General features: G+C 40.2%; 1 protein-coding gene across 1 annotated transcript; it reads right to left on the reverse strand.

The window, feature by feature from the left end:
- Positions 1-246: 246 nt before the first annotated feature.
- On the reverse strand, positions 247-13,946 carry LOC104488732 (chromosome unknown open reading frame, human C11orf63). The gene is given in 8 exon segments (XM_010143849.1): positions 247-450; positions 994-1,119; positions 2,383-2,463; positions 4,361-4,622; positions 5,093-5,757; positions 7,192-7,318; positions 10,120-10,632; positions 13,552-13,946. Coding segments are annotated over 8 exon segments (2,373 nt in total).
- Between the last annotated feature and the right edge of the window lie 542 nt (positions 13,947-14,488).

The raw sequence follows: 14,488 nt of genomic DNA on the forward strand, positions 1-14,488 counted from the left end.
TACAACTGCTAGATCAGTTGATTTCCAAGAAAAAACAACAGAAATGATCATATTTAAAAGGCTATATATACAACTCTTCACATTTTTAGAATTAGGTATAGTAGAACTGATTCTGAAGTTTTAACATTAATTAAACTTAAGCCACTTTGTAGTTCAGTGGACTGGTGAATCAGTATGGGATGGTCATCGCTCATAAAGAATTCAGACATTTTTGCCTTGAAGATATCTCTAATAATTTCATAATACTTATAAGATATGAAGGGTTCTGAAAGCAGCTACAACTCGCTTCTCCTTCTCGTGTCTACTTTGCAAAGTTTCGAAGGGTTCAATTTGAGGTAAACTGATGCCATTTAAAGTCTGTGGCAGAACATTTTCCTCTTTCACCTCTTCATCTGATTGTCTTGCTGTGGAAGTCTTTGGTTTAGGAATCTTCTTAGCATATTCCAGTGCCTAAAAACATGAAAATTTGGGTAACTGATTAAGAGAAAACCTGACGGGTATTTCCAAGAAAATTCAGGTGTTTCTATGTTGGGTCAAGTTAATAGTTCTCCTAATTCCTGATTTTGTTCCTGACAGTGTTCAATACCAGATGCTTCAGTGGCAACTGCAAGAAGACCTCTGCAGTGGGCAAAATAACCTATCTCAAGGAGATTTGCTTTCTGACACTTATCTTTGGAGGCCAACTTAAATACTGCAGCAGTGTTATTCTCTTAAAAACCAACATGAGTCTATTAAGTTTATAAACAATTTTTTTTAGTCTCCTTAAGCTCTTGTCCTCAGTTGTATCTTATAGCAGGGCGTTCTGCAGGTTTATCTGACAAGGATGGAAACTGAATGGTGCCATGACAGCAGAAGTCCTCAGAATTGTTAAAAGGAAAATCAAAATGGAGAAACTATTTTAGCCTACTGTGAGTTAAATTTATGCTTTTCTTTCTCTTTGTGTGGAGTCCAGAACCCCTCCTTGCCTGTGTTTCAAAGGATCCCCGTTCTTACCTTCTGTCTTGACACTGAAGGTACGACCTGGGGTTTTGTAGGTAACCTCTGAACTGAAGAAATGCTTTTTATATTGCGCTCCTTAATTTGCTTTGCATATTCCTTTTGTTGCTTTAACTTCTCTTTCTGACAAAAGGAAAAAAAGTGTATGGTTAATTAAAAGTCTCAGTGGATCCATCAGTGAAACACTTTTTCCACTGGAGTCTTCCCTTTACACCTCTGCTGCTGTTCAACCTGGCGACGCAGTTGATCATTCCTGAGCAGAACACAACAGTAAATCCCTGATAAATGGCACAGCTTTCTTAGTCACCTTCCATTTTTAAGAGCATTTTCTTGGACCGTATCAAGGATAGAGCTCAGCAAAAACGTGTCAGGTGCATCTTTATTCTGAATGTTTTGATATAGCCGTTCAGCGCTAAAATGGTTGGGCTAATTTCTGTCAGCTTTTGCAACAACTTTTAAAACCTCTGTACTTAAAGGCCTCGAATGACATGTTTCATTTACCTAACTGATATTCTATGTCTTTATACTTCTAGTAACTCACTGAGCTCAAATTGAGCAGTGGGCTTGCCCCTGTTATCAGTCGATATCAATTACTTCCTTTCAATGCAGTGATACCCCAGTGGCATGCCATGTTCCAGAAGGGTTATGATGCTGTCAAAAAATGCACAGTTCTGGGCTATGCACCACTCTGCCCAGTCCAACTGAAGATTTCTAATCTGTGTCACCTATGGCTAAGGGGAAGAGAATACAGGGGCTTCTCAATGACTCCAAAGAGATGACCACTTTACCAGGTTTCCTTCCTGCTGTCCTACAATACTTCTTTGAAGAATGCCATGTGAGGACCTGCTGTCAGGTTAATAGGGTCTCAGAGCACGCAGGATGGAGTTTGCAGCACCTTAGATAAACAGCTGCTGCCAGACCCTGATTATCAGCAGAAAACAGGTCAAATGGTAGCAATTATTAGACACTTGCTCTGAACAATCTGCCTCCATTTCAACAGGGTAGTGTGCATCCAGCTATCTTCTTCTAGTGTTTATACAACTTCTTCGCTTCCGCTTTGAAGGGTAGGCAAACCTTCTGCACTGGGAATGACACTGCAACTCAGTCACATAAGTGTGTAATTTACTGATGTGCAACTAGCCCTGTTGAATCGTGAACTACTCTGTTTCGGGAACTACAAAATCAGAGAGTTAAAATTATCCACAATACAGTTGCTTTCCTTCTGTTTGCATATCCCCTTAGGACCTCAAGCTAGACCTGGAGTCAAGGACATAAAGCACCAGACAAACATAAGTTGCTTCTTAGTAGTGATTTCTTTGTCATTTTCTCCTGCCTGAGTTCACTTCACACAACTGAAAAGCAGATCGTGGCACAGGGACTGCTTACCTTCTCTTTGATTGCTTCATAGTCAGGTCCAAGGCCTCCGAGCTTCACATCCAGATTTATGTAGGGTTTTGAGCTATGTGGCTGAAAAGCAAACAGCAGTGACAGATTTCCCTTGTATGATTTCATGGAGAGCATAATTAAAGTCTTGTAGCAGAAACCCAAGATAAGAGAAGGATTCAACTTACAATCTCAGTTTTACCTCTGGCATTTTAAGTCTCATTTTAAGGACTGTAAGTGACCAAAAAGATTGAGTTAATTGCATAAGTCAAATTACTCTTTATTTCCTTTGAATATAGGTAGGAAACCGACATTCCTCCAAATCACAAAACAGTATTTTCTCAGTCAAAAATTATCTATTGTGAGTTTTATTTTTAAACAGCTAAAGGGACCCATTTGCCTGTTATCAGAATGAAACCCCAATGAAACTGTTATAAGAGCAGCAGAAAAAAGCACCTGATTTTAGTGGTAAAAAACCCCCACAAACGATATTAGTAATGGTGGCCTTTCTTTGTTCTCGAAACTTCAATGGAAGATTGTTCACAGACAGTTGAAAAATACATGCCTTGCAGCACAGCAAAAGCTTTACAAGTGCACAGGGAATACAGAAGGTGAGTGATGGGTGATGACACTTCAATACTTCAGGACATTGCTACAAGGACCCCAATACTTCCAGAATCTTTTTAACCTCTTCCAAGAACAATAGATTAATTTTTAGAAGTGGCCTACGTTTTAAAAACTTGTCAGTGGAAACTCACTATGATCAACTCTGTAGTAACTTCAATCACAGAATAATGCAGAAATACCAAGAAATTTCTACATGCAAATGAAATGTGCATTTCTTCAAAGGACACGTCCCAGCTAAACTCAACTGCAGAGAAACTAACCCCATGCACTGAATTTTCTCTTTGAATTGTCTTTGTGTCAGTTATCCCTATACTTTTGTGATATGCTTACACCTAACTTTAAGGAACTGTGAAGAGTTCATCGTTTAGCTGTCTGCAACAAAACCCGGGGCTTCTCACTCCAGGCGATGAGTATGACTGCATCTGTTTATTAGGAAAAGCTGGTTTGTCTGTGAGACATAATCAGTCTTATTCTCTGTGGCATTCCTCACTATGAAGCGTGAGAAAGCTACTGAAAATACAGGACAGAAACAATGGTTTGAACTCAGGGGAACAGACAGGGAAGGAAATCTGCCCTTCAGTTACTATCATAATCCAGCTAATTCTTCTTAGAGGCATTCGAGCAGCAATACACAAAGTGCCTCTCAGATGAAACACATAAGGAATTATTCCAGCTTAGTTTGTCTGCCCCGAGACTTGGAGCTAACTTCTTTAACATTTCATTTGTCACGGACACACAGGGATATCTCTATGCTGTTCCACTACATCTGTGTTAACTGGTTACAGTATGAAGCTGGACACACAGAAGAGACAAAAGGACCGAGTTTTAATAAGGACCGAAATGGGATCATCAGGAGACCTGTAATAATGTTTATGCCGTTAGCTTTAGAAATCCTCTAAGTTTGTTGTTGTTCAGTTTGATTTCCTTGGAAACCAAGAGATTTGAGTTGGATAGCAAATGAGCATGACCAGGATAATGGTTTGCTCAGATCTGAGGCCTGGCTACCTGCTGCTTTACACAAATAGCTTTATTCTAAATCATTTTATCATTGGATAACTCAAAGGACGAACACTGCTCTGTGTGTTCTTAGAGCTAATCGAGACTGAAAGTGACCCAGAGAGAGCTGGTGACGAACCGCCTTGCTCTTCTGACTGACATGATTTCAGTGTCTGTTTCCACCTTTGTTTGTTTTCTGATGCTTTGGGCAGGTCAGTGTGTGTCTGTGTGCTCTCTGTAACGATGACATATTTCTCAGTCCCCATTCCTTTCTTAGGATCTTTAGAGGATTAAGAAAAAAAATATTAGAGGGGGAAATAGAAATGCAAACCCATCCAATCCACATCTATTCACTTACCTTCTTGGTGACTTTAGGCTGTTTTTGCTTTTCTACTTGACTGAAATACTTTTCTGAGTTGCTTTGTCTTGTTTTCACTTGATTTCCTTCACACCTCTCTGGATCTACCTCTGAACCACTTTCTGCCTCAGGGTTTATAGGTGGAAGTATGTTGAAAAGGTGCCTGTCAGCTACGTGAGCTTCTGTCAAACAAGTGATTCCTTGGAGATGTTGCTCCATCCTTTCTGTCAATTGGGAGGTTGTACCAAGGGCTGTTGGTGAACTGTGAACAGGAGATTGAGAAGATCTCAAAGAAGAAAGAGGGGGTGGTGGAAATAAGAATCTTTAGTTGTATATAGCAGATAGCTCAGTAAGCAAGCAGTACATGGAACGATCCTTCCTCAGAGAATATACTGGGATTGTGAAGATGGAAAGATGGGTATTTCAAAACGACTGACTTTTCTTGCACCCAAGAGTATCAAAACTTTAAAATAAATGGAAAAATTATAGATGGAGAAACTTTCAGCCTGATGCAAAGCTAGCTTAAGCAAATGAAAACCGCCTTTAAATGACAATCCTTTTCCAGTATCTTACTTAAAAATCAACACTTCTCATGAAGCTTAAGTTAGTAGTTATAATCTATAGTGGCAGGTTTGTAGCAAAATTATTTTATACTTTGGACTTCAAAACATTTTCTTCTCCAATTCAATTTTTTCTGGGCATCATAGTGTTACGATAAAAATGTTTCAACACTTACATCCTTAAAATAAACTACTGATAGAATATTTCTCATACCTTTTATCCGCATAAATGTGTTTTTTGCAGTCTTGAAGTGATATTTGATCCTTCAGCAATTCTTGAAAATTTGCATTAAAAGTAGATGGAATATTCTTCCCATTTGGATGCACTTGACCACTGGTACTGTTACCTCTTGCAGAAAGCTGCACAGTGGCGTGGTTGTATAAATGTTGCTGGTCATGTGGAAGTCCATTTGGAGAATCACGCTGATATTTGTTGTTCTCCTTGCAGGTACATGCTGGAAATATAACCTCTGTCGGGTGAGATTTATGTAATGTTGGATGAAAAGGATAGGTAGATGTGGTAAAGTCCTGAATAACAAAATGTCGTGAATTTGGGAAATTATTTAAGCAAGTATCTGAATTCGCTGCTGTATCAGTGTTGGGTCCAACAGAAGGACTTGGGCACAGCCCTTTCTGCAGTGCACTGCTGTCGTCTTGCTCCACCGCCCGTGTGGGAGCAGCCTGAAGTTCTGATATGTGGTGGTGCCTGCGGTGCCATGGCTTTGGGTCTGCTGGTCTTCCTGGTGGTGGTTGGCTGTCATTCCCCGGGAATGCTCTCCCTTTGAGACTCCGGTTAGATTTTATTTTGTTTCTCTGGGAGGACTCGGTTTGGTGATCCTGAAAGAAGTTATCAAAAGTGGGGTGAGTTTCAGAGGTTGCTATTTTACATATTCATTAAGATTAACAATACACAAGTGTATGAGGAAGTTTGGTGCCACAATCCCTTTCATTTAGGTATTTCTTAGAATTCTACAAATTAACTAATATTTTGACCAGATTACATCATGTTCTCTGATTCTAATTCAGGACAGCATTCTTATTTTAGACAGCCCTTTAAAAGCTGTGCAGGTTACGATGAAGCTGAGTTCTGAGCATGTACTGAACTTGGAACACGTGTTGATGTGGTGCCTTGGACAGGCCTGAAAAGGCTGGAGTGCATAATCACCTGCTCCTTTAAAAATGAGGGAGGAAGGGAGCCGGCCATCCCTGTTGAATACACTCACAACTAGAAAAATGTTTTATACGGCTGAATGAGTATCATGATGGAAACTAGTTTTAAAAGTCAGCTTTTGTCAGACAGTGGAGAGTACATGGAAAAGCATCTGTGTCCTGAAGTCTAACATGGTACAGAGAGCAGTCTGGCTTTGTGGCGTTTGTAAGGCTTCGGGTTTGGGCTTTTTGAAATAACAAATCCTGTCCTGACAGAAGGGCCCTTGAAGAGACCTAGGTGTAGTATTGGTCCTCCATGACTATAATAACAGTTTCTTTAATGATAAGAAACATTTTCAGAATTTAAGCACACCAGGACCACTGTCTTGAACTAAACCGACATACTCTAAATCTGGAGTTTATTTAAGATTTATCACTTTCCAATTAGAGCATCAGGTGTTGCCCATTTTGAGAAAAGACAGGGCTTTCCTTCTAGGGGATATACGAATCCATTCTCAGCCCATTTAATCTCTGTCAGCGCTAAAATCCTCCATTTCATGTTCCCAGCTCTGTAGGGTTCTTTTGTTAGCAACACTTGCAATCACTACATAACATATGCACTCAGAATAACTACTTAATGGTAGGTATTAAATCCACATATAGAGCAGACTGTTTTGGCGAAAGCTTTAGCACTGGGGAATCCTGACTCCTGGTGCCAAGATGATGATTTGTTAGCTCGACCTCCGCTGCAATGATTAATGTTCTGGCATACTGTGCTACTGGTGGAAAGCAGGAACTGCTGCCAAACTGGGACCAGGCCAGTGTTTTCCCATTTAAAAGGAATGAGCAACCCTGTAAAATTCCTCCTTCATTCTGAAATTCCATATATAAAACACATCTCTCACAAAGGACAGCAGCATAAAATCTTGTTTGTGCTTCACAGAAATGCAGCTTCCGGTCTTAAGTGAACAGCAGGGAATTTAAACAGTCTGCCTGAATTACTTCCAATACTTGCAGTACAGTGAGAGTAACTAGGTTTGCCAGCAATGATTCCACTTGGCTTGAAGTCCTGGTTCTGAAGATCTTGGGTTTTTACCAGTGATGATAACCTGGTCTCTTTACTGCTGCAAAGACTGTCTCATTGCACAGGTTTGCAAAGCCAGCGTAAAACAGACCGACAGACTTCTGTCTGCTGAGGGGGTCAGTGCGACTTTTTCTGCTTGTAACATTTTCTGGTTTATGGTAACCCCTTGATGTTCAGGGGGATTTGGGGGGACAAGGAATGCAACAGTGGTTAAGTTCTAGCTCAGAGTCCTCATAAATCATCCAACACAACCATGTCCATAGATACAGCTTTGCAGTCAGTAGGATGTTTTTGGTGGAACCAACTGACTCACTGGATTGATAGTTTACTGGGCAGGTAAAGCATACTTCTACATTATCTCTTTGAAAGAGGAACAGGACACAACCTCTGCCAGCATTTTTTGTGAACTATTCTATTAATATCAATCAAATTGAGAAAATGATCAAATGAAATTGCATTTTGAGAATCATAAGCTGTGTAATGCCTATTCTGTTAAATTGAGGCCCGTAATTGCTTCTCTACTGAAAAGATACAACAAAGACAGCAATCATGGCATGTCATTATCCCAGACTAGAAAACCGGCCTTTGCAGTGAGGACTTCAAAGGCTTGTGGTTCTCGAATTGCATTTGGCTGCTATTGTTGAAGCGCAGGCAATCTTGATTAGGTGTTTACACTGAGGTAAGGCGCAGTGCACAGAGAGTCTGAGTGCCTTGGTCTAGAGCCATTAAAAAATTGTACATTATGTTCCTTGCTTTGAAGTAAGGGGCTTGTAGGTAGGAAAGCAACTCGTAGTATGAGTACAGCTGAGCTAGATTGGGCCGCTACTTCTCCCTTTTTCTTTCTTTCTTTCTGTCTCTCAAAGAAACTCATCATCAGGTTCTTAAAGAATCAGGCAATGCTGCAAAGAACTTGATGCTTTATAAGATGCTATATAAATTAGTAAACATACAGATCAACACAAATTTACGATATGTTTTGGTACAAGCAGCCTGCTGTCTGAGAGAATAACTGTAAATCTTGCAAGAAGGAGGCTGCAGATATTTTACCTAATGTTACATCAGCTGGAAAAAGCTGTACGCAAAGTACTTACTTCAATGTAAACTCTATTTCATTACCACAGCACCAGTGAGCCAACAGTGCTCACATCAATCAAAACAGCTTCAACATCCTGCAAAGCTCAAAAGAATCCAGTTTAGGAAAAACAGTATTCAGAACACAGCTGATCGCCACGTGTTCGATGAGGCTTGTTTGCTCCTCTGCATACTTCATGGTTTTGCACTTTCAATACAGTTTTCCAGGTGAGGTGACCGAAGTTGGCTCACGGGCCAGCTCAGGTCAACAAGATGCTTCCATCAGCCCTTCTTTCACCTCCAGCAGAATGGAGCAACGGATGTCTCAGTTAAGAACAAGAGAGGTAAGTGCTTTTGCCTATGCCTATCCGCAGCAAATGCAAAGGTAGCTGACAGGAGGTGGTGATGTTGTTGTGGCTCTATCAGCATGTTGAGGAAAGAAACACACCTTTCTATACGCATGCTGCCTGGCTTCTGCCATGTCACCGCTCTGCTGGCCCCATGGCTACTTCATCTTAGAACACAGCTCTGATTTTAACAGATTTTTTGTGGTTTTTTTTTTTTACATATCTTTGAATAACGTCTACCCAATGAAGTCCTGATCCCTGGCTGCAATATTTAAACATGAAATGTTTTCAGAATTCCCCAAATAGTAAACATAATCATATCAACGTAGCTTTAATTAGCATCAATCTACACTAATTATTTTTACCATCAACCAAATTATAACTGAAAAAAACAAGTGCTCTTAATAGCTCTGCTAGAAAAAAGCTTGTCCACTGCTACACTCCTTGTAATGTAGTCAGCAGATGCCCTCTAATGTTGTGTCAACTGTTCATTAGCTTTGGAAAACGTGTCACTTAAAGCAGAAAGTCTCTGTAGTTTTGCAAGTTAAGAATTTTCTATGCCACAACTTGTGGAGTGATTCAATGACTCCCACCTTCCCATTATGCTTAATAAGTAGCAAGTAAAAGCAACAAACTCCTGTATAATCGTTCATTAGGAACTGTAATTGCTTTTCCACTTAATCCTTAATACAAGTTGTCTGACATTGCGCGGTCAATGATAAGAGAGCTGGCCCTTCAAATCCAAGTACTGTACGTGACTGGTATCTGCTGGCTGATTTCAAATGTAAGGTCTGGTACGGCTGAGAAAGCATGTAGGGGGGAAAGGGTGGTCTCGCCACCCAAACTGAACACATATTTCTTGTATATTCCTATGTGACAATATCCTACATGATGTGGATATTCCTTCCTTCCTGAATGACAGCAATAAGCAAGAGCAATATGACCACAAGATGTTTTCTCGTTCTTAAACTTCATTGTAATGTCACTTACACTTTTTTGTTATGATCAATGTAGGTAGAAAACCACTAATGCAGCTTTTTAGCCAAGCTGAGACATGCAGGTTTCCTGCTGCAGTTAAAAATTAGTGAGTGTTCTGCTATTAGAAGCAATTTGCATTTGCTGCTTAGAAACAATTTGCATTTGCTGCATTAAGTAAAACTCGAAATACTCTATTAGCTGAGATACCATTACCCAATCAGTATTGGCCAAGCAGAGAAAAATCAGAGGCTGCAAAAAAGAACCACTGATAAGATGCCCTGTAGATCCCATAGGAAGGCAGATTTTTTTAGCGTCAAAGTTAAAAATTAGTGAGAGATCACCTCCGTGACATGCTTCACAGCCCAAACCATACACAGCTTCACCAGGCTTGTAACAAGGCCACCACTGGGGTTATGAGTAACCGAGGACTGGTCCATCATTCCATAAAGAGTGAACACGGTTCTCACTGGAAATCCTAAGTTATCAGTTGCATGCCAGGCTGTAAATCTCCTCACCTCTGCAAAGCTGACCGTGCAGCCATGCCGTTACACTAGACAGCCCTTGGATTACCCGTTAGAAAACATGCCAGAGTCACCTACCTGCTCTTGAAGAACTTCTTGCTTTTTACTGTGTAACTGAAGATAGGAATTTATCTTCTCTGAACGTAATCCTAAAGTCTGTTTATTTTTTTCCACAAAGTCTTTTTTTGCTCTTTGTGGTCGATGTTCTTGAGTCTGAGAAGAAGAACTGCCGTGTGTACTGGGGCTCTTTTTGAAGTGACAGCTATCAGCAGGTTCCTTCCCTTTGGTATGTAGCCTAAAAGGTTTGTTGCTGACCACGGCACTGGGTTCATGAAAGTTTAGTAATTTTGTACCAAACTCTGAGAACAAATCTTGTGACTTTGCCTCCTGTCGATTCTCTTCTTCTGGGGAACCACTGGAATGGAGGTAAAATGAGTCCACGCTGTTTCCTCCAGCAACATGACATGCTTTTTCTGCTGCAAAAAATTTTGCTGCCTCTTTTGTGTTCTTCCAGTTAGGATTGTATTTTAGGCTGGAATATTTGTCCACAGACTCTTGTTTCCTATTTAAAAAAGAAAAAAAGTATTATTTATGTATAAATTGTATAAATTCTGTATTATTTCAGAGTGCAATTTTAGCCAAGATATTTCCTGCAAATGTGGTCAGTGGAGTTATTTCAGTGAATACAGTGTGGCCTTTGGTGGGATCAGGATCAGAACAGTTTTGTTAAACATTTTTTGGTAGAAAATTTAGGCAGGATTTCCTCTTAATTTTTAATGGTCATTATCCATGAATGATAAATTGAACATTTAGATCACAGTAGAATACACTGTTTATCCTAGATTTAGCATAGAAGTCATAACTACTACCAGAATCAACCACAAGACAAAATGATATGTTGTACTGCTGCTGTTGTTCCCTTTACAATGATGTAGCCTACAAAAGACAGTACACGTTGTTCACTCTTCAGACACTGCTGTGTGATATAGACGTGATATTCTTGGTAAAATCGTACTCTCAAATGTCAGTTTGAAACTCTTGGAGCAAGAATAGCCTATGACTCTGTATTTTTATTCTCTCTTCTCATTCCTATGAAACAACATGATGTCTCAATATATAGAAATAAAGTTACTTCTTGTTCAAAAAAGGCTGTAATTGAGATAAACGTAGAAAACCAGAAATCATAAAAGTTTGTGGGTTTGTCGTTTTTTGAACAAGTATCCAGATTGTTTCTCTGAACTACACTTGTCATAAAGCAAACAAAGATGGTCTGACTTAAAAAACCCACAGTTAATTCTGTTTCTGGTCTGATCCAACTGGAAGAAAACCAACTGCAGGAGCCAAATCCAAACAGGTTTCGAGGAGACGTGCAGGCAGTGGCAGGAGGAAGGAGTGGGAGAAAAAAACTTTCAACACTATTTTTTCTTAGTCAGACCAGCAGTACAGCTCTGGTTTCTTGGGCGCTGACAAACGGTGAGCCTTTCAGAGTGACATCTAGAGGCACTGAAACCTGCTTGACTCTTCGGCTGCTATTAAAAGAAATGTACCGATCTGCTGGATTCTCTAAGCTGTGGCATAGTTAATTATATTAACATTTCCAGGACACATTTATTCATCCTTTCTAAATTAGTAACATGCCCAGGCCTGTATTTCAAGTGGCTCCTAATAATAAAATGATCTGCTTCTCTAGCAACACCTTTAATTTCAAGTAAGCATCGGTGCTGTGGTGTCCTGTGTATGAGAGATTAGATGATTTACACCGGTGAAAACATTATTATTCCTAGTTGTCATACACCACGGGTGAACAGAAATAGGTGACCATGTTTTGAAACGAGTACAGAAATATGTGGTATAATTGCAGTGATTCAAACAACAAAGAATAATGCTACAGAGTTCTATTGTGCTGAAATGCGTGCACAGCAGCTCAATCGGATTACGCCGGCCAGGTCACCGCACAGGAACAAAATGAGTGTGAAGAGCTCCTTCATCTCTAATCATCTGCAGACAAAAAGTGCACCTTTTATTCCTCTCCCCAACTTGATATAAAGGTTAGATGGACTCTGTACTCATCAACAAAAAGTGGAGTACGTAGGCAACAGATGCAGCATTTCCTCTCAAATTCCGAGGTTAGTAATGGATGTAGAGAGGGGGTTTCATATGTATATGCTGTGATATTTGCTCTAGTTAATGGACTGTGTTTGAGCACTTACTAGGCTAAGTTCAAACAAAATAAAATTAAATTTTCATTTAATGAAGAGCCTCACATTCAGCATAGTATTCAGTCAAAAAAATTACTAAAAATTAGAGCATGTTTCTAGTACAATTAACATCATTTGCACTCATGATAAAATATTAAATAACTGGCCATTTTGCCAGTTGAGGAGGTGAATAAAAGTACGCTATTAATCATTTAGCCTGCATTTGTTTGCCATTTTATTTTAAGTAGACAATTAAACTGAAACTGCACATTATTATTGCTTCAGGTTTAATTTAATCCCTTTAAACTTGAGAATTATTCCCAATTTATACAGTGTTAAACCTTTTATGAATATGACAGCAAATTAAATTTTATTTTAGGTACCAAGTTACCACTTTCTAAAGAATATTTAAAGGCGACAGTAAGCCTGGAAATTTTAACTTTAGATTTATACTGCTAGAGGGAAAAACTGCATTTATTCAATCCATCAAGTTTTGCCTCTGAGTTTTCTTACAGGAAGTGGCGTGGTTTGTTCAGCACGGCTCTCTTGGTAAGGAGTGAAAAGAGGACGTGTTGGTGCTGGTTCTTGTTTTCTCTCTGGTCCTCTTTCACAGCCCAGCTCCAGAAACCGTGTAGCCCACAATCTCCGAGCTGTGCAGCAGCCGACGGTCTGACAGTTTGGTCGCCTGTTTGAGAGGGCAGCAGCACCTACTGCCGGGTACTGTCGTGCCCACTGCACAGAGCAGTACAGTCACTGGGCTCCTTCCCCTGCCTGCAGCTCTGCATCAACAGCCAGCCCTAAGAGGGCAGCTACATTTAATAAGACTTTACCAGAAGAAACTGTAGTTAAATGATCCCCCATCAGCTTTGCCTGAAATATTTGAGAGTAGGGGCTAGCACGTGTCTGCCCATCACCTCCTATCTTCTTGCCTGCCTGGTTTAGGGGCAGCTAAACAGGCAGGTAGTGTTTGCACCTGTATACAGCGCCACAGGCACTGCGTGGGGACCCTACAGGCTTCATGAGCGGTGTTTTCTTTTCCACCTTACTGCTCCGCTGCCGTTTCAGCCAACGTAATCCACAGCTGATGGTATGCTGGAGGTGGGTATAATCATGAACGTGCTTAAGATGGAACAGTACATCTTTGTGTGTAACCATGTCTGTAGGTGTTCTGAATGGAACTTTGGCAATATAAACTGCTCTTGATGGTGTCTTCTATATTCCGAGGAACATAAGGTTAAAGTGTCAGACCTGTTCTACTCATCTACTAAAGCCCTGTGCCTTACCTTTCATTACTGCCACTCTTCTGTATTCCGTTTGCGTATCGACTTGTGTCATACTCAGCTCCTTCTGAGTTTAAAAGACTCATCTCCTCTAAGCCATCTTCTTCTAAGCTGTCATTCTCCAGCTCCTCAGAATACAGTCCTAGCAGCTCTTCATTTGCATGAATCTGCTGCTGGAGTTGTGACTGATACTGTCTCTCCTGAATGAGGCTTTCATAGTCAGACTCCTGCGAGTCATGGAGACCTGCAGCAAAGCCCCCTTTGCTTACTGATGGCCTTTTCCAGTTCACAGCGTGGAAATCTGGTTGCATGAGTATGTTTTGAGGAACATGTTTTTTACTCATGTTGCAAGTGTGTGGAGAAGAAACTGAAATAAACTTCATAACTGAAGAATTCATTCTGTGTTTTACACTGATGGGAGACACCAGCCCTGTATCGGGAAAACATGAGAGTAAACATGAAAAGGTTGTTCACAGGACGATAATGGTAACATTTTTAAAAAGCTAGATTTGTGGGTAGTATCATGGGCTTAGGCTTAGAATTTGACATTCTATAATTAAAACAATTCTTTCATCAGGTACACTGATTTTCCTTCAAGCATTTAATATCAAGGTCCTGATACATCAGATCTGTGACTTATAGCTATGAAATCTACCTTAAACTGTTAGTGGTAACAAAGGTAATACTGCATGAACATGAAGCTAAGACAAAGCAACAAAATTTTGTCTGTCAACATTTGAGAAGAAATTCTGTACTTTATTCAACTTTACACCATCTTGACACGTAAGAATGTGAGAGACAGAGAAGAACACAAAGAACTGGAACACTTATTGAATTAGGAGGAGAGTTTCTTTCCATTTGATAACATTTAGATGTTCCCAAGTCTTTTGCGCCACCGGTTCTGTACCAGCAGATGTGTCCGGGGGCCGGTGGCGGGGGA

Source organism: Buceros rhinoceros, unplaced genomic scaffold, assembly GCF_000710305.1.
Source record: "Buceros rhinoceros silvestris isolate BGI_N320 unplaced genomic scaffold, ASM71030v1 scaffold33349, whole genome shotgun sequence".
Classification (NCBI taxonomy): domain Eukaryota; kingdom Metazoa; phylum Chordata; class Aves; order Bucerotiformes; family Bucerotidae; genus Buceros; species Buceros rhinoceros.